The 21,677-nt window shown below is 41.1% G+C and overlaps 1 protein-coding gene across 4 annotated transcripts in view; it reads right to left on the reverse strand.

The window, feature by feature from the left end:
• Window positions 1–11,058: 11,058 nt before the first annotated feature.
• Window positions 11,059–21,677, reverse strand: part of GLCCI1 (glucocorticoid induced 1) — a 56,909-nt gene continuing 46,290 nt past the window's right edge. For 3 of the 4 annotated variants that reach the window (XM_084858739.1, XM_084858737.1, XM_084858736.1), the window contains 3 exons: window positions 21,168–21,378; window positions 14,940–15,060; window positions 11,059–13,933 (listed from right to left, as the gene is read on the reverse strand). In XM_084858739.1, coding sequence (XP_084714865.1) covers window positions 13,585–13,933; window positions 14,940–15,060; window positions 21,168–21,378 — 681 coding nt within the window. In that variant the 3' untranslated portion in view covers window positions 11,059–13,584. The remainder of the gene's footprint in view (window positions 13,934–14,939; window positions 15,061–21,167; window positions 21,379–21,677) is intronic. The other variant, XM_084858738.1, reaches the window with a different exon arrangement.

The following is a 21,677-nucleotide window of genomic DNA, read 5'->3' on the forward strand; positions in this document are numbered from 1 at the left end:
AACAAAATCTTGATGTCCAAAGTGGTCACCTCTTAATGCTCTTCATATTGCTTGTCCTATTCTGCCATAAGAAATGTTAAGATGGGACAGGGGAGACGGAAAACTAAAAACGCATTAGCATCTCCCACGACTGGTTTAGCCTACTTGATTTACTCTTTCATATTTCATATTGTTGAAACCCCACAAGACGGTGACTCAAGAGGTTCTTCTAATTATATATTTAGTGGCAAAGCTAAATGTTGCTGGAAACAGCTGGTGGTCTTACCAGCAATGAATTGTGCATTCCACAATATATTACAGATTCTTTTACATTTCCATCCACTGTTTACAGTGCTCTAAAATCCCCATAAGCTATTATTTTGGACCCAATGTATGTTAGATCTGCAGCCAGCTGAATGGAGTGAAGTTGTAGCTTTGCCAGCTTACAAAGCTAGAATGTTTTATTTTGGGGGGGGGGGTAGTGAATAGATTGCTGTGGCTTTCAAGCAAGCTAATATGCTACTGTGTCAGACTTAATAAGAACTGTTTTTAGGTCACAGATCATAGACATCTGAGCTACAAATGGCTCCCGCTCAATCAGGGCCTTGTGTGGAGAATGCTGCACAAGTGTAACAAAGGTCTGCATTACTACCAATTCACATCACACTTCAGATACAATAGCGAAACTGCCACAAGATTTGAGGGCCCCCCCCAAAAGCAACTGTATTTGTACCGATTCCACCACCCTCCCACCTTAAAAAGCTCTGTGTATCATGACTAACAACCAATAAAGCCAAATTTTGTTTAATGCAAAGACAGCATTGGTCATTAGTGTTGTATACACAATGTGTATATTTTTGAATTTTATTTTAAACAATGGCCATTACAGTAATTTGAGTCTAGAAATGGAACTTGGCAACCAGACTGTTTATCTCCAAACTGAACTCCCAGACTTAAGGGAAAAAGTATGAGATGAGTTGTTGATGGTGATGATGGTGATGATAAACATAATATCATCATCAGTATTAAGTCATGTTGAATGTTTTTGTAGTATTTTGCTGTGCTGGCCATGTGCTCAGTCTCAGTTATTTAATTGGAGATGTCTGTTAATCATTCTGTTAACAATTATCTGGTCCATTATCTGACCAGTTTAAGAATTCCTTTTGGTTGTATGTATTGCATGTTGTATATGTTGTACATAGTTGCATATTTTGTTTTTTGAAGCAGGATATTTTTAAATAAAAATGCTGCACAATGGCTGTGGCATTATAGCAGGGTGGGAGAGGTGATGCTGTAGCAGAAATGATAATTGATTTGCTGTTCTTAGAAGATTTGTGTTAATTAAAATCTGATCATTTCAGCTAGCGAGAATTTCTGCTAAGAATAGCTGCTTTGGGGAACTTCCGATTTCTAAGATTAAGAGCGCAGTCCTAACTGGATAGGTGGCCGCCTCCGAACTCAGAGGCGACCACCTATCCAAAGCAAGGCAGGAGAGGTACAGGGGGGGGGGGGTCATTCCCTCCGCGCCTCTCCTACCTTGCTATTTTTCACTAGACAGCTATTTTCAGCTGTCTAGCAGCAGGGGGGCCAACCAGGAGAGGGAGCTGCCGTATGACACATTGGAAGTGTCGTACGTGCAGCTCCGCTCTCCCCACCCCAGAACATCCCCCCAGCCCAGCCCCTTTTCAGTCGCTCTGCGCTCCTCTTATGAGCACAGAGGATGGGGCTTCTCCGCGCTGCCTCAGAGGCAACGTGGACCAGGGAGGAGGTTAGTTTTCCGGGAACCGACCTCGGAGCGCGAGCTCTGAAGTCGGTTCCCAGAAATGAGCATATCCAATGGCCCTCTAGACAGTGTCTAGTGGCCATAGGATTGCTCCCTAAGTTGTTGAGGGGAAAGAATGAATAACAATTTTTATGAACCTTTTATAAAAATGTACTTAATTCCATATGGATAACAGAAGCAGAACCAACAGTGGGCTTGAAGAGTGTGCATCAATCAAGTTAAACTACCTTTTAATATGTTTTCTGCTTAAGATAGTCCAGCAGCAAAACAGGCAACATGTACAGCTTGGTATAAAGGCTGCTTTATATGGGTCCAATTTTCTATGTTGAGGCTATTTCCATATAGAGAATTACATGGATCCTCTATTTAGCTTGTCACCTGAAGTTTTAAGTAGTTCTGTCTCTTGGCTCAGGGTGCATCTAATATATTCCATATTCACAGCTACTGACAGACTGCTTAAATAACCTTTTGTCATGATGAAATGCTTTAAAATACCTTGTAGAAAGTGGGCCTGGTTCACATGATCACCATGGCATAAACAAGCCATAGTGGCTTGTTTAAGCATGGCCTGTTGTTGGGTGATTTGAGGGTTGTTTCCCCCTCAAACAAGCCATGCTGCCTGGGTTTGGACAACATGGCAAGCCATGCCCAGGCAAGTAATTAGGCAAGTGGTGGCCGGCACACGCCAGGCGTTAAAACAAGCCACCGTGGCTTGTTTAAGCTGCAGTGAAGGTGCAAACCATGAGAGTGTCTAGATTCGACCTTCACTGGGCCTACAAGAGGAAGAAAGGAATAAATTACTTATCCCCAACAGTGCTAAAGCTGCTTTGGTAATCTTGCAGAAACAAAAATAACATTTCCTACCAAAATTAATTTTACCCTGCCTGTAGGGGCACCATAGCTCAGTGGTGGAGATGTCTTGCAAGCAAAGGGTCCCAGGTGCAATCCCCAGCATCTCCAGTTAAAGAAGGAACTGGTAGCAGGTGATGGGGAAGGCTTCTGCCCAAGGCTCTAGAGAACCACTGCCAGTGAGAGTAAACACTACTAGGCTAGACGGACCAATAGTCTAACATGGTGTAAAGCAGCCTCCTATGTTCTTGACCAAGGCAGTTTACAATAATATATTAAAATCATAAAAATAACTTAATAAAATACCAACACCACGAAAAGTGGATAGGTTTTATTGCTGCTTTTAGCTTTCAAACACATGAAAAGTATGGCAAGTGCTTGGAAGGAGTCTGCTAGTATTTTTGCCTATATCTTCTGCGGGGAGGACTGAAGCGGAATGGGCAGGGGAGTTGAGTGCAGCCACAAGTCTCAGCGGACTGAGAGCTGAATCCATGTGTTTCCTCCTCAAGAAGAATGTCTGTGAACCAACTCCCAGGGAGTAGTAAGATTCAGTTCATTATTTACATACAACACAATAGCCTGCTTGCACAAAGAGTCCCTGGGCCCTTTCAAGTTCCATGGTGACATACGTCCTTGTGCAGTAGAGACTCAAGTGCTGTTCTTCCCAACTCAAGATCCGGCTGGTCTCTTGAGAGGCTGAGAGCGATTTTGTACCTCCCTGCCTCTTGCATATGTTTTCAGATACCTAGGGTTGGATCCAGAATTCATGGAGGATGAGGCTATCAATGAGGCTGTGCAAGTCACTATTTAATTTATTTGAAAAAAATCTAGGCTAGGAGCCCTCTCAAGGTGACTTATAGTAATAAAATTCATATACAAAGTGATATGGCAATAAATGGCTATGCTGCTTATGCACATGGCTATACAGTCTCCAAGAGCAGAGGCACCATGCCTCTGAATAGCAGTTGCTGGGGGCCAACAACAGCGAGGGCTGCTGCCCTCATGTTCTGCTTTGGGCTTTCCAGAGGCATCTGGTTGGCCACTGTGGGGAACAGGATGCTGGACCAGGCAGGCTGTTGGTGAGGCAGCAAAATACCTTGGACCACCCCTGCTTATGTCTTTATGTCCTACATTCTTTACATTGCATGTAAGACAAATAAAGCATCCCAGTGGCAAAGAGCAGTAGATTTCTTCAGACTGTTTATGCCTTGGGTGCTTTTTTGTTTATAAAAAGAAAACTGAATGGTAAGTGGCATAAATTGGGGGGCATTGTTTACTACTGTGCCAGGGACAATGTCCTAAGTCTACATCTGTGTAAAACAAAAAGCATCTGGGCTGATTTTGGCCCTGCAGTCTGGATGAGGGCCATCCTCACCCCACAAATGTTGTCTCCACACTGGTCACAAAGGCATGTTGGGCCCTGTCTCCTGGCCTGCATGGGAGGGTTAACCAGAAAAGCTGAGAATGGCCTCTAGGGTGAAAATGTTGATGGTAATGCATAGGAGGATCACTCTTCAAAATAAACTTCTGGAATAGACCTTTATGCTTTATATTTCATGCTGCTGCTGCAGCGTCTTTTCTGGGGTTTTAACACACAGCGAAGGCAAAAGGCAAAACGAGAGCATAACTGGTGTTAAATGGAGCTGAGGTCACTGTTCTTCCCTTTTCCCTTTAAACAAAAGAATTTCCTCTGGCATGGGAATATATTTCCTGAATTACTTGCTCTATTGATGTTTTCCCTTGATGAGCTCTTGAAGTTTTTGTTTTTAAAAAAATCTGGGACAGATCTTTGCTAGCCATGGAAAATGAGTATTCCGCCACACCATTTTTCCCCTGTTGCTAGCAGAAGTTGCCTGGACAATTGTTTTCACACAATGATGCATTGTAAAAGTAAGGGTAGAGCGCTTCACCTCTGGGAATAAATAACCTGAAGCACATTTAAAATTCCATAATTAGGTTGGCCACTGGAAATAGTTCTGTTCAAAAGCACAAGCTACCTGCAGGATGTGGTTGTGCTAGTGCTCCTTCTTGCCTTTCTTTTTCAGGGTAGTCTTCCTTGTCTACATTTCTTGGGGCAAATGTGCTTCCTTATCTCATGCTTGTGTGCATAGATTTTTAATTTCCATTCCCTGAACACCTATGTATCAGCCTTGCTCAGTCTGCTGTCCAGGTGCTGTTGATGGGCAGCTTCAAAGCCCCTTCTCTTCCTTCTGATGGTTCAGTCTTTATACCAGACTTGGGACTGGATGGCCCTCTATAAAAGAGGACACATGGCCATCCATCTGCCATGGATGGCAGATGGATGGCCTCAGTCCTCTTTTGGCCTCAGTCTCTCCCTCTGCCACAGAAGAGATAATCTTACTTGCCTTACAGTATTGTTGAAAGCATTCCAACTCGATAATGCATGTGAAGCACTTTGAACACATAAACAGGCTAATAATAATAATAATAATAATGATAATTTGTTTATTATTATTGGGATGGATCCAGGAGCTGCCTTCCATCGATAGAAAGGCTCCGCTCCCAGAAGGTGCTTTTGCCCAATTTTACGAAATCCCCCTTGCCCTCCGTACCACAGGTCACCCCTTTCAGCAGGGTCCCATGTCCCTCTTTGTAGCATTTTCAGGGTGCTGGAGGGGCTGCTGTGGGCAGGGCAAGGAGGTTCGCTTCTGCCAGTCCAGTTGCACACAACTAAATCCGGATTATTAACAAAATTCCATTAAAAAACATCAACTATCTTAAAAATAAAACAATAAAAAAGCAAACAGTATTTCTTAATATGCCATTATAAAAACATACTAGATAAAAGCAATTAAGGTTTTATTGGTGAGTTTTTATTGCTTTTTGTGAGCCTTTTATTGCTCATGCTGTTTAATTTTGGCATTTTTACATTTTCATTGTAAGCTGCCTTGGGGCCACTGTGTTTAAGCTGCACAAAAGCTGGAAAATCATCATGGGCGGGAGGGTGCTGTTGCACTCGTGTCCTGCTTATGGGTTTCCCATGGGCTGCTGGTTGGCCACAGTGTGAACAGAATGCTGGCTGAGATGGACCCTTGGCCTGATGCAGCACAGCTCTTCTTATGTTCTTATCAAACAACTGGTGATGAGGGGAAGGGGTGGGGCCATTGAAGGGGACAAGAACATCTGGGGAACCCTGGGGGACCAGTTTGGGAGCTCTAGTGGCCGGATTGGAACTCTGGGCGGGGCTGGCTTCAAGGGTAGGCATGGTTAGGCACCTGCTGAGGGCCCACACCCCAGGAGGGGCCCACCAAGAGCCCCCTAGACTTGCTGTTCCTCCTCGCCACTGCACCCTGCTATCTCACCCACCTCTTGCTCTGGCACAAACAGTGGTGGTGAGAAGGAAAAGCAGTAGATGCCATTGTCAAGCAAGCAAGTGGTAGCAACAATAAGACAGAGGATGAGGAGCAATAGTAGCTGCAGACAATGGTGGTGAAAAGGCTGGCTCACTGAGAGTGGGGGCCTACTGAGGGTGTCTTGCCCAAGGGCCCTCCAAAACCTGGAGTGGGCACTGACCCCAAGCCTGAGGTTCTGCACCCTTGGACTAAACACTATGATCAGCTTTTCAAGCCACAAGAGTCAACGACCAAAAGCCTGAATAAACAGGACAGACTTTGCCTGGCACTTAAGGAGCAGTCCTGAAGGCGAGGGACAATAGCTTGGAGTATCCTTTGCATGCAGAGAGGCCCAAGTTCAATTCCTGGCATCTCCAGGTATGGTAGGAAGAATTCTTGCTTTAAACCCTGGAAGGCTGCTGCCAGTCAGCACTGATGATAATGGGCTTGATAGAACAATGGTCTGACTCAGTGCAAGTCAGCTTCCTATATTGGAGGTGCCAGTCAGATCTCTCTTGGATTTGAGTTCTGCAGTTCACGATAAACTGCAGAAAAGCTCTGTAGTAGCCATCTGCCTAAGCTTTGCAGGTGAGGGCACCCAGAGTTGGCCTTCAGGAAGTCTCAGCTGCTAGGTAGGTTCATACAGGAGTAGGTGGTCCTGATCCCAGACTGGGGTAGGCATGCCTTTTCAGTATCAGAAAAACACACAATGAGAAAGGTGACAGTAATGCACTGTTTGAGCAAAAACTACCTAAGAAACAGAGGGTTTCACATGCACACACACTTAATTGCTAATGTAGCAACATCAATCTGAAAGAGGAAAATGCCCATGACGAAAGGGTATCTACAAGTGCCTTTAACCAGGAAGATCCTAAATAAAGCCCTACCTTGTTCAGCAAAGAACCTGAACATTGTTCTCGCATCAGAGGGGGTTGGACTTGATGGCCTTGTAGGCTCCTTCCAACCCTACTATTCTATGATTCTATACTATTCTATGATCACCAGCTAGAATGGAAACTCACCACATCCTACTTAGTCTTTCTCAGTTTGTGGAAGGAAGCACTTTACTTAGGTATGTCAAAGAGCAGTTTTGACGCCTGGAATATAAGTGAAGTTTACACTCTAAAGAACTACATAAATGAATGCTAAGTATATTAGTATAATATATTATAATATAGCCTTCCCCAACCTGGCGCCCTCCAGATGTTTTGGACCAACACCCATCAGCCCCAGTGAGCATGGCCAATGGTTAGGAATACTGGGATTTGTAGTAAAAAATGTCTGGAGGACACTACTATAATAAAAAGTAAGGGATTTGGGGCTAACTCCTTTTTAAGGTCAGACCATTTCCTGGTAAGATTCAAGTGGCATGTAACCTCTTAAGAATAGTTGTCCAGCCTTCCAGGAACAAAAGACAAAACTGGTATTTGAATTACTGTATCCTAGTGAAAAATGCAGGTTCTTACTTATTGGAAGGACTGCCTACTCAGATACTCTTTTCACTGAATTGACCACCACTAGGAAAAGTTGTTTTGATAACCAGATCTTTTACCTGCTCAGAGTGGCTTCACAACATAAAAATACAGTATAACAAAAAGATATATTAAAAAGCAAACATGTTAAGACATTAAATTCTAAGAGCAGCAATCTACAATGCAATACAAACCAAGCAGTAAAAAGTAAATAAAAATAAGGAAGGTTCTCCGATTAAGACAGAAGGAGAACAAATAGCCTGATAGATCGCCAGGACAGTATTCCAGAGCTGCAGTACCACCAGAAAAGCTCTCTCTTGTGTTCGCTCACCTAACAGCACAAGATGATGGCACAGAAAGCAAAGCCTCCAAAGCCGATCTTGAAAGAGCAGGCAAGCCTATATGGTAAATGATGGTCCTTAAGCTAACCATGTCCTTGAGCAGGGGTGGGTAAGTTGTGGCCTTCCAGATGTTGGCCAGCAATTCCCATCGTCCCTCACCATTGGCTATGTTGGCTAGGATTCACAGCAGATGCAATCCATCTGGAGGGCCACAACTTGCCCATCCCTGATTTGGCTTTAAAGGCCTAAACCAGCACTTTAAATCAAGCAGAAACAGATATGCGGCCAATTAAGTTGACCCAAGATCATTATTCTATGCCCCAATCAATGCGCAAGACGAAAGTCTGGCTGCTGTATTTTGGACCATAGTTTCTCTCCTTTGCTTTATAGGTGGGGATAATATTGTGATGGCACACCCACAGAACCTGGCAGTGTGCAGGGTGTTGCTGCACTGTTTCCATGGCTACTGCAGGAGAGGCCCTACCCAAGAATGAACAAGACCCTAAGCTGTCCTTTCTGGACACCAGCCTTTTTGGTTTTCTGCTTCTGAATGTACACGAGATCTAAGGCCACCTGTGGGGAAGAGATAGTAGACTCAGTGGTGTGCTTTACCATCTCTTTCCAGATGTGAAGGTGATAGAATAGTGGTGTCTTTCCCTAAGAATATATTTTCCTCTCCACTTCCCTAGTATCATTAGGTAGGGGAAGGGACGTGCGGGGGGGTGTTTGTGGCCAGCATGCTGACAAGACTTGAGTAAAAAGCTAGAGTCCCACCAAAGTTCTGCTGTCTGCTAGACAGGAGCAGAATTAGTACATCAGCTGGGGTGGGGGGAGTTCATGTCTCCCCATTCCTGTTAAAACAACTTCAAGCTCTACTTACTAGTTGAGAAGAGGGGTGGCATACCTAATTTAACTGCTCTTTGCACTACCTGAGCATTACTGTGCAATCTTTTCATTTAATAGCAATTGGAAAAATTGCTGCTGTTGAATAAGTATTTCTATTAGGCCTACAACATTCTCTAACAATTTACAGCACTATTGCAGCAGGCTCACCAAATCAACTCATCACTGACCCCTCATAAATTATTGTGGCAGGAAGAGGTGTGACATTGCAGAGGGAGACAATCCACCCTTCTTCCCACATCTAGTTGCGAGTCCTGCAAGACCTGGTCCCTGCTAGCTAAGGATAATTCACAGGCAAAGTTCAGTCTACTGATTTCTGCGTTCCAAACACACACTAAGATGTACTCCCAACATATTATGAGTACAAGAAAACGTTAGTGCTCTGTTCCTTGAATTTATGATGTTCAGGCCACAAAGTGACGTGGTTTAGTTTTAGCTTTTTAAAAACTAATAGTAAAGGCTTACTGGAAAATGTATGATGATAACTGAAGTTTTAATGGGTGCTGAAGCACATAATGACAGTTTCCCACATATATAAAAGCTGTAGGGCTGGGGAAAATGCATTTTTACGACACAGAAAACTATACCAAAACCAGCTTATGTTCTGCAGCTTCTATAAAACAATAGATAAGAACATAAGAGCCATGCTGGATCAGACCAAGGGTCCATCTAGTCCAGCATTCCGTTCACATAGTGGCCAACCAGCTGCCAACCAGAAACCCACAAGCTGGACATGAGTGCAACAGCACCCTCCCGCCCCCCCTCCATGTTCCACAGCAATCGGTGTACACAGGCTCACTGCCTCTGGTACTGGAGGTAACAGCCATCAGGACTAGTAGCCATTGATCGCCTTCTCCTCCAGGAATTTGTCTACCCCCCTTTTACAGCCATCCAAATTGGTGGCCATCGCTACGTTTTGAGACTTTTAATATATTAAAAGGCACTTGGGATGCGAGTACCTTTTAATATGTCATTCCTATCCTGAGTGTATAGGCAGAGAATAGATAAGAACAGCGAATAAGTCAGTTCAGAGCTATTGTGTGTGTTAAGTCACGAGAAATGAAATGTACATATTAGTAACAGCCTGTATGTCCAAAGGAGAAGTGTGTATTTTCTGAATTAGCCAGGTTGGCACTAATCGTTTTCCAGCTACACTACCTTACAGTGGAAGTAAATGGACTTCTAACTCCACAAATGATTAAGAGTACAATAAATTGATGTAAACAGTTTCATTACAGAAATACACAATTTAAGCACAACATTTGATAACTGGTTGGGAAGCCCAGCATTAAAGGTATATACCCTATAGAAGTGCCGGGAGAATTATCAACAACCTCAGATACGCAGATGATACACCCTAATGGCAGAAAGCGAAGTGGATCTAAAGAGCCTCTTGCTGAGGGTGAAAGAGGAGAGTGCAAAAGCTGGTTTGAAACTCAACATTCAAAAAACGAAGATCATGGCATCTGGCCCCATCACTTCCTGGCATATGGAAGGGGAAGAAATGGAAGCAGTGACAGATTTTATTTTCTTGGGCTCCAAGATCACTGCAGACGGTGACTGTAGCCATGAAATTAAAAGACGCTTGCTCCTTGGGAGGAAAGCTATGGCCAACCTAGACAGCATAGTAAGAAGCAGAGACATCACCTTGCCGACAAAGGTCCGTCTAATCAAAGCTATGGTTTTCCCAGTAGTAACGTATGGCTGTGAGAGCTGTACTATAAGGAAGGCTGAGCGCCGAAGAATTGATGCTTTCGAACTGTGGTGCTGGAGAAGACTCTTACGAGTCCCCTGGACTGCAAGGAGGTCCAATCAGTCCATCCTCAAGGAAATCAACCCTGAGTGCTCATTGGAAGGACAGATACTGAAGCTGAAGCTCAAATATTTTGGCCACCTAATGCGAAGAGAAAACTCTCTGGAAAAGACCCTGATGCTGGGAAAGACTGAAGGCAAAAGGAAAAGGGGACAGCAGAGGATGAGATGGCTAGATAGCATCACTGATGCAATGAATATGGACTTGAGCACGCTCCAGGAGAGAGCGCAGGAGAGGAAGGCCTGGCATGCTATGGTCCATGGGGTCACGAAGAGTCAGACACGACTGAACAACCCTATAGAAGAGAAATAGGATTTTAGCCTCACCACTCCTTTTTGCTGTTATATGTTAAGAAGAGTATCCCACATCTCAACTGATTACTCTTCTTAATGTATTAGCTTTCCATATGCAAGGTGTTTTTTTTTTAACATGGGACAGCCCTTGTGTGATCCCCGCCTCCTTGCAGTGGAAATGTTCAAGTATTATACCCCATGCTTTTTCTGAATGTTTAAGTTACCTTCCACACAGCTTTCAAACAAAAGAGACACACTACATTTTGCAGGTTGTAGGGTGTGTGTGTGTTTTTTCTAATAATTTTATTTAAATAAGACACAGGAACTTCTATACTGAAAAAATACAAAACAAAAGCCACACATTTCCTTGTGTAAAGCAATATTGTGTGGTAATTCGAATACTGTTCAGCACAGTGGCTAGAAATAACAGTACAACTATGTACAAAACTCTTGAAACAATATTTGACAAATTTCTACAGCTGAACTGAACGTAGGATATATCAGAGATCAACAACTGCTGGGAAATTTACATAGCAAAGCATTAGCTTTAAACACATTTGATTCAGAACCTTCCCATATGTTAAAAACAAATGTGCATGTGACAATTAATATTTAGTTTCTCATGGGAAAACAGAACAAGTAATATAACTGTAAATATTGTACACCAGAGTTCATTCTTGATCTAAATGTCACCTGATAGAGCTTTCCATAAACCCTAGCATCAAGAACCATGACTATATAGTTATATTTAGAAACAACCAGAGGATAAGAAGGGAAATGTATTTTAATATTCAACTTTAATGTAAAACTTTAAAGAATGCACACTTAGGTCACAAGAACTGGATGCTTTTCCCTTATGCTTTAACATACAAACTATATAGTGCTTTTGCCAAGGCCTGAGATTAGCAAGGTTAAAGATGCCTGTTACTGTATTTAAAAAAAAAATTACTGTGTGAAAATTAAACAGGTAATTAGCTTCCACTCTCAGCATGCTCCTACAGTCATACAACAACTGTACAGAGGCTGTAGGTGTATACTTCCTAACAGGTTATTACCCAACTCTTTGGTGATGATAGGAAGGAAACCATGCTTCATCTTGCAACAACATACACATGCTGTATATTTTCCATATTTCTTTTCTTAGGTACTCTTCACTGAGGCCTTTTTATTATCCCCCCCTTTCTTCCTCAAAAGAAAGTAGTGGAGTGAGCATAACTACTACAGCAGCTGCAGTCTTAAATCTTTTCAGTTTCTGAACAGAGAAAGCAAGCTTTCTTAGGAACAGACTTGCATAAAGCTACTTCCACAGAACTGAAAGCAAAGACCCAAGAATGTTGAATGTCCCTTGCCTTTACAGTCCTCTTTGTATTGCAGTTATTATTTCCAAAAGCAGTGCTCTCACAGTTCCAGGGCAGCAAGGAAATGTTTCTGGATGCAGCATCTGTGAAGACAACTCACAAGCTCCAACATTGTCCACCCAAACTGCAAGAAATCAACCTGCCAATGACCTAAACTGGACGGTATTAGGAAATGCTTTGAATAGATAACGTGACTTAAAAACTATTGCTTTTTTCCTTTTTTTTTTTTTTTTTTTACAAAACCTCAAATGCTGCTTAAGAGTTTGTTTTGTTTTCAGTCCAGGTGCAAAATACCCACTGTACAAATAAAACAAAGTTTACCGACCATTGCTTGTCAAAAAACCGAGAATTTTTTTTGCAACCAGTACATGAATGAACATTTCCTCTAAAAGAGAAACTAAACATTAATTAGACTTTTAAAATGGTAACAGTAGCATTTCACGTCCTTGACTTGCCAACATACACATGAGAGGAAATTCCCACCACCCCCTCTGAAAACCTGAAACATAAATGCTGAAATTAAATGAAAACACTCTTGCCTTAGATCCTCTCTCTCACACACGCCATGGAATGTTTCTTATGTACAGCCTAGTACTGAACACTTTATTCACAACAGCTTAACAGTCATTAACTGTGCAACACCTGAAACTTTTAAATGCCACAATTTACATGCTGAAATGACGGTAAATGCAACAGTTGTTTACTTGTAACCACATGACGATGTGATGTCAAACATCACAGATTTGCTGGTTCTCCTCATGTTCACCCATGTCCAGGGTTGTTATTCCCCTGGATTTGAATGCACTTTTTCCAAGGAAGTGGAATGTAATGAGGAAATATTAATGCATAAAATAATTAAAGGCAGAAGAGTGATGTTCCCTCTTTAGCTTTTTAGCTGTAAAGTATTTTTATCCCAATATGATATACATTCCAAGTTACCTGAGTTTAGACTTCGAGAGAAGTACCTGAAGCTAGGCCATAGGGTGGGCACTGCGCAACTGCTGTGGCCATTTTTTTTGCATTGTATGTATTACAGAAGTTCAAAACATAAATACCTGGATAAATTGTAAACATAATCCTGAAGTACAGTATTTTCCATAGAACACAACACAGCAAGACATTTTCTATTTAGACAGGCAACCTTTGTTTGATATAGAGCTTATTTATACTGTAGAATCTGAAACAGAACACAAGACACAGTACTAATCTGGTCAAACATTCTATGAAATGCATAGTCTCCACTTAAAATGCTTAATGATACACGGATTCTGCAAGCATTCTGCCCCCCCCCACGCACACACAAAAATGCTAAATAAGAGCATTTTTGTCCCTGCCAAGAAGAGCACTGAAATATAGAAAGATGCTGATAAGTAGCGTCGTTTTGTTCCAGAAACGTTGTTGCTCACGCAGTTGAGTTTTCAACTGACACTCTGCCTTGCTCTAGATTATCACATAGTTTTGAGGAGAGGAGTGTTCTTCAGACTGCAGTTCTTGCAAAAGCTGTGGTGACTGCTGGGATGGCTGTTGTACTAAGAACTCTGTAGAGTCCGTTGTGCTGGTGTCATCTGACAGAGAGGAGAAAGAGACCCGAGATGAAAGCTGCTCAACAGTCAGAGTACTCAAAACTGTGCTTTGACCAGAGTTTGGAGAGCTTTTGAGCGTCAGGTCAGAAGCAGGTAGTAAAGGGCCCAGAAGTTTTACAGGACAGAAAGCTGATCCGGTTGGGATGAAATTAACCTTGTTTTTGTCAGGACATGAAAAGAGAGGGGCTGAGACAGGCTGACGAGTCCTGCAACAAAGAGGGTGGAAAGGAAGTAAGTATTACACACTTGAACAGTTCAAGACAGCCTAATTTAGGTCTGCAGTTTTATATGCTACTAAAATGTGAGTGACAAGGAATGGGATTATTTGACGGATGGGCAAACATCTTCCATATTGGTAGTCAGCTCAGCGATCCACAGCAATAAATAATATGCAGCAAAAAGCAACCAGAGAGCAGTTCTAACATTTATAACTTTCTAAAGGATATAGATGTACAAACCATGTTGCAAACCCTTCCATGTGGGGTTTATCAACAGAAAACACACATGAAATGGCAGCACAGTTTAAGACAATTGTCCCTCTTTCCTTAGCCCACTCTATACATTCACCCAGCAAGACTTCTTCATTTTCTTTTAAACCCTCTGCTAATTATCCAGAAGCACTTTCTATGGGAGCTAAAACAACAGATCCTGACTTCAGCCACCTGCCTGTGCAACATGTGCTTGCCCTTAGTCTAACATGTAATCCCACTTCTAGTTCCTTGTATGGCAAAATGGGGGTTGGGAGTGTGTGGAAAAGTTGACACACACACACATACACACACACACGAAATATAGCTCAATAAAAAATTCACAAACTACCGAAAGAACTCTGGTCACAGCTGCTGTTTACAGGCTTTAAAGGCTAAAGAATGAAAGCTAAACTGGTATTCCTTATAAAGACCGCTTTATTCGTGCTGCAAAATACTTTTCAGAATACTAAAGAAACCATAGCTCTGCTTGTGTTTCCCCCTTGCTTGTGCTTTTATAAATATGGGTCACATGGTCAAGAACAAAAATGCTCCACCCCCCTCCCCCAAGCTGACAGGAACACTTCAACTTCTTGCCTGTGCAAAATTGGCAAGAGTGGTTTCTTCTTCTGAAAGAAAAAACTCTCATCAGCTGGAGTACTTTATTCATCTGCAGTTGAAAATGGTCCAGTAAAAAAGTTTCCTGCATTTGCAGATCCCAGCTGATATAAAAGGCATTACTTACGACATTTCCTCAAAGACCTTCACTCGCTCACATCCCTCTGGGGGCTCTCGTTTGAACATGTAGCTGTTGTTGGGTTTAGGAGAGGAGGCATACTTGGGCAACGGTGAGCTACTCCCACTGTCTGAAAATTTAAAGCAGTTGTATTACTAGGGATTGAGAGTGCTTTTAATTATACTTGATTTCCAAACACGATGGCTTTTGCACAACTTCACCGCTGATGCCAGTTTACTTCAAATCACAGAGTGTCTTTTACTGCAGGCTATTTCTATCACTCTGATATAGCACATTTCTTCTGAATAAAAGCTTTAGTGAAGCAGTAATCTACCACACAACAGCACATAATAGGAGGATATTTCATCCAGAATGCTACAGACTGAATAAAGTACAGCTATAATCCTGGAAATAAAAGTTCTTTATTATGCATTTCAAAAATGTAAATGATCAGGGCAATATGTACAGCATATGGAAAAGAAGGGCAAGTGGTTAATGATAATGTAAAGTTCAGTTGAGTCTTGTCAATGCATAAACACAGTAATTTTAAAGTGTGAATACGTAGCTTTTGAACTATGAAGCCATTGGAAACACTGACCACAGTTGTGTTATACACAGAAAAAGACTAAAAGGGAAATAAAAACAAGTGTATATAATACAAATGCTGGTGCATCCCTGCTCTATTAGTATCCCTGCTTTTCATGACTGACATGCTGGTATACCTGTTTTTGGTAACCCTTCTTCCACCTTTGAATATCCGTATCACAACAGCAGATGCCTAGCATACCCACAGAGAGCTGGAGCACAATCCATCAAGCATATCTCTTAGCATGCACCATTGAAGAATGGGAGTTGAATGAGAAGAGGGCTTGGTGGATTGCATCTTTAAATTCTTTACTATTCTGCATGGTTCTTGTTTAGACAATGGCATACAAACTGAAACCTTTTGAGATCAAAAGACTAAAACTAATGCCTCTCAGAGCCTTTTAACTTCATCAAGTATCTTGCGGTAATAACACCTGAACTCTACATGTTCAGATTTCTTTTCAAGTTCTGGGACTGAATCAGAATGTTAAAAGAGCTGCATATGAACTGAGGAACTCCTGATTTATCACTTTTTCATCCCACAACAGGCGATTATGTAAACAACAATAATGTTATGTCTGGTAGATGGTATTCATAGATCCATAGAGGAACACTTACTATGTACTGCAAGACTGTGAGGAAATGGCAACCATAATTTTCTCAAATCCCTTGAAAACTATTACTGAAAGCAATGAAAGGATACATTCAAGTACAATTCAATTTTTGAAAAACTGATTTCCTTTGCTGCTTATATTCTCTTAAATGCCTTCCTCTATGGTTTGGAAATCAAATTTTGCTCTGAGAAGCGAACACCCCCCAAAAACAACAGAACTGAAAACTCTGATTATTCACTGGGAATAATTGACCAGTATACAGTGTCAATTAAACCATTCTAATAAAACCCACCAGCAACTTATTAGGTAATTGGGTAACTACTGTGAATGTCCATGGGAACATTTCTATATCCCTTCAGTTCTTTAACCTCATATAACAACAGTCCTTCCATCCTTTCTTCCCTGTGTGTATTCAATCCCATATGTCCCCTGAATCCTCCTTAAAACACTCCAAATATCATTTTTCACACACAGCTGGTCCTAAACATGTAATACTAGAGGAAATGCAGTGTAGTAAACAAATCGTCACTAACTTGAGAGTAGCTGTACTAAACAGATGGCCAATCAACAAAGGCTCTGTCTGTTGCAAAAAAGGGAGAGATTTACTTATCAGAAGTGAAGTTCTATTTTACAATCCAAAAAGTAAAGGCCGAAAACCAGTATCTTTCTTTGTAGAACAAGGTCTCAAACGTGAACCCGCAGGCTGTAAATAGCATAGGGGGTCACCAAACTGAATTCTAATCATGGGCACCCTGTGGAGCTGGCACTTTTAATGCAATAAAACTGCTTCTAATCACACTGCAGGCTCAGCCCTTCCTCACCTCCCCTTCCCCACACACACAACAGGTGCCATTAACATTTTCTCCACCCCCTGCTGTGCAAGATCACTCTCCCATCCCAAAGCAGGCCATGGGTTCTCTTTGCAGACTTTATGTTCATTTCTTTTGAAAATTTCAACCTATTTAAGCAGCTCTTTATAGAAATGTAAAGTAAACAGCTGATCTGATCCAAAGAGCGGCAATGGAGCCTGTGGTCAAAGCGCAGCCTTAGACTGGAAAAGAAAAGATGCTTTAGAAATGTAAAGCAGGTCTGTGTCTGGCCAGCAGGTTAGCTTTCCCCACGCTTGATCAATTATTAACTTCCATTTTTTATTCAGAAACACAGTCAGATCCAGCTTAAAGCTGATTTACTACTGAAAAGTATAATGGAAATTTAGCTGAAGAGGAAAATAAGGCCTATGACAGGGAACAACAGAGCACAGAACCTTTGGGCATTATTTTAAATGCCTTTTTAGCATAAGAAGTTCAAACTTGAAAATGTCTCCTTCCAAAACATGATGTTAATCAACTATTTAGGTTGAACCATCACAGAAGAGCCCTAAAATAGAGGTGGCAGATGGCTTGAACAGAGACTGAACCTCTGAAGGTGGGATCCACAATAGAAGTTTGGAAATTTGTACTCTAGAACTGGGGATGGGGTGGGGGTGGGGGATGTCTGTTGAAAAAAATGTATTCAACAATAACATTATCAACTCTTTTACCCAAAGCAGCTGCAAACTAAGACAAACATCTGGCACCAAATAAACCTCTTGGGTAGGGTGGCAGAGGATGAGGATGTAATAACCACCAATGTCTACCCAGGCCTCTTAGCCTATCCTTTTATTTCATAATAGAATGATAATGAAAGGTGCACTTTTTGATTACAGGAAAAATTCTCAAAAGGGAATTATGTTGCCCAGTACACATTTCTACATCCTCCCAAAGACTGATCTTAAATTGTATTTAATAATCTACATATTACTCCAATGTTTCTAAAATGTTGCTTATTCAGCATATGTGGTATAAATACATACTCCTGACTTAAATAAATAAATAAATAAATAAATAAATATATATGGCAGCTGAAAACTATGTTCAACAGAAAAAGAGTTGCCAACATCAGTTTCTGATACAACAGATTAAATAAGAAAGGTCTAAGAATCAACACTCCCCACAATCTATCAATAAATTAGAGCCAATGACTGTGACTTAAGAAAGTCAACATTTAAAAACAAAAGTAATGATGTAATGGCCAAACTTCTGAACAATTGTTTAAAGATTTAATAATACAACACCTAGCATTCATCTTCATTCAGAAATCTTCCTTGAGATAGGTTTTCATATTATCTGAGCTAGTACAACAAATTTCCCTTTTAAAAAATGATTTAACTGTATAAGTTGCTTGAAATATATAATAACGGTCTGTAGTTACTGGTCCAAATTTAGTAACATTATAAAGAAAGAAAAACAAAATTCAGCACAGCCTATCAAATATACAGGAACTATTATTATTTTATTCAGTGGTGTTATTTCTCTGTGCTGATTAAGCATACAGCAGTTGCTGTGGCAACTTTACTTTTTCAGTGACCACTATATTAGTGAGTAGATGCACTGCTTGTTATCAAATTGTCACTTGTTCCAGAGAGAGCTGCTAACAGGCAACCATCTGTGTAAATACAAATGGTAATTATCAGATTCATAACAACAGACATCAGGGTGGCTAAACCAAAAATATATTTGCAGATAACCAAAAGTACATGATAACTGTAGCAGTTTGATCAGATTCATATTGCATACAGCCAAAAGAGAGCTCTGGCTCCCTCAAGGTATGTGCGCAAGGCTAAACATTTCCTCTTGGGGGGAGGAACATGCGAGTGCCAATTCCCAGGCTAGAGCTCTGAAACATTCACATAGCTGGATCTGCACAACAGCAGAACCCATATGAGGGACAACAGTGACCATGAGGAAGAACTGTGGCATCAAAAAGTCTTATACGTATCACCTCTACCCAAAAAACAGGTCTGTGGCTGCAAACACCATTAAAGTGGCCATGAAAATAAAAGAAAATTAAAGCATCTCTTTAAAAGCAAATATTGACATTATCTAAAAGTCTCTTAAAGGCTACAGATGAAATATTTAGCTGCCACTGAACATTAACGAGATTCTACAGAACACTGTATTTTTCCAACTAACGATAAATGCTAATAATGAAATACGCCTGACCATCAAGGCCTTTGGGCATGGGACAAACAGACCTAAAAGGGCAACAGCTGATTATGTAAGACCTCTTGTGACAGGGTTCTAGTAGTAGCAGCAGCAGCAGCAGCAGTAATTGACTGTATTTTTCAGTGTGAAGTATTATTTCTACTGTGTCTTGCTTCTTACATTCAACACACTGTATTGTGTAGTATAGCATCATATATTTACATTTCTTCAAATATAATGAAAGATCATGAACTTAACTCACAATTTACCATGAAGCATGTATGCATAAGGCAACTAGGCTGTGATGTTCCATAGGCTCTTTTGCATTGCAAGAACATCTTGCTTCCTCAAGGAAAAACAGTGTGCCTAACTCCAACTGAATAAAGAAGCTACAGCCAAGACAGAGGAGGCAGTAAAACCATGTAAGAGGCTGAGGAAGTGCCCAAGTGTGGTGAATATGTGCATAAAGAGAGAGAATGGACAGGGAGATGGCAGGTGGGGCTGGAGACAGGAGAAAGAAAAAGAAATGAAAAAGTGTATGAGGCACATGAAAGAATGGTTTGTAAAGGATGTGTATGACTGAAATGATAAAGGCAGAGTGCAGGATGTGGTCATTTATATTGAAAGAAAAAGATAAACACAGAAAATTAGTATCAAAGTTGGAAAGAAAGAAAAGGCCAAAGTGTGAGTTAAAATATTTTTTAAAAGATAAAATGCATAGCTTTTTGTGAAGGAACAAGTAAAATACTTAAAACAAAAACAAAGAAAGATACTTTCCCCTTCCACTTATTCATTTTAATGCTTTAAGCTGTTTTTAACTTTGCATACCAGGAGACTTGAATTATTTTATTATTCATTTAGAGAGGCTCATACTGACCATGGATGCTTATAACTTGCTTTAAAAATTATACAGACAAATTCAACCCTACAACCTTTATAGATTCCACAAACAAAACAAATTGACATGTATGGTCCCAAGGCATGGTCTGAATGTACAGCAACCTTACTGAAACTAAGCTGGTCTGATTCTCATCAGTGCCTCAAGAGACTACCAAGGAATCACCAAGGAATGTATGGCATCTTGAGCTCCATGGAGGAAATACGGAATATAAATTAAATATATAGATACACACATTTGCTGGTTGCACATAGTTTATTCTGTTTTTTATAGGATGAAGCAAGAAGCTTTGCAAAGAACAGAAATCACCCTACTCCTCATGAAATGTCATGAGACACTGGCCACACACTTTAAAGGTCATTGTACCAGTCATTAAGATCTAGATTAGAAACACAGGCCTAGGAAAAGGAAAGCCAAGATACTAAACATGCCGAATTCTGTGCCCACCACCAACTCCTATGCTTGTGTAGAACTGCGAAGTACACAAAAGCATAGCCTTCGCCAAAAGCTGAGAACTTCTCCACTTAACTATGAAGAATTGTCAGACTCTTAAGCTGCAATCATATATACCCAGTTATATGGAGATAAGTCCCACTGAACTCAATGGGACTTACTTCTGAGAAGACATGCATAGGATTGCATTGTTAAATACAGACAGTGAAACACAGACAGTGATTCCCTCATCAACAACTCATTCCCAGTCATGATATTTTGTGCATGCAACTAGAATAATTTTATTGTCTTTTTAGTTTAACCTTTGCTGCCAAATGAACAATAAAGGTAGGTTTCATTACTTAAGAACAACACAACCATAAACTATGGTCACTTATTTGACCAACAATTCACACACTGTTTTATGAAACATTTCCTTAACTTTTCAAACTGAAGCCTTCATAAAAAGACTGAAAGATATTTGCTGTGTCTTTCTGACATTTATGGAAGATGTTTGTGAAACTGCACAAACAAGAGGGAAAACATATGTGAACAAGCAAAAACAATTATGAGCAGTCTTGGTTCACACCAACAGGACAAAAAGAAATTAAAAACTGATTTAAGCACAATGAGGGTACAGCAAAGTAAAAGCAAGCCAAGATCAGCTATTCAAATGGGCTCTCACCTTTGTCACGGTCATACAGCATGTCTTCTGTGGAGCAAGGACTCCCGTCCTGAGATTCAGGAGGGCAAAAGGGAGAGATACATGGGGAATGGCTGCTGCAGCTGCTGCTGCGCTCCTGGACAGAAGGTGTTTGTGTATCAATGCTGCGTGTGCTGCTGCTACGATAGTGAGCAGGTAAGGGCGCTCTTCGGCCATCAGGAATATCCAAGGGCTGCAAGAAAAACAACATCGTTAAAATGCATGGCAAGAACTTGTTCTCCCGCAGTGAAGTCTGAGACCTAGAGGGCACTTTGACCTGTGCTAATTTCTTTCAAGCCAGACATGACCTTGCGAGAGGAGGGAAGTCAACTTCCTACAAAAGGAGGCAACTGACACAATGGCATGCTGTTCATCAGCTCACTTAGTGCAACAGACTGCATGAAAATTCCAGTCACTTGAATGTGCAGCTATATCCTTAAATAAACGTCAGGGCTGGATGCACTTCGGCAGTTAGGCCACATGCTGAGATTT

Source organism: Heloderma suspectum, chromosome 5 (assembly GCF_057233095.1).
Source record: "Heloderma suspectum isolate Gila_16-S chromosome 5, 16-S_ref, whole genome shotgun sequence".
Classification (NCBI taxonomy): Eukaryota; Metazoa; Chordata; class Lepidosauria; order Squamata; family Helodermatidae; genus Heloderma; species Heloderma suspectum.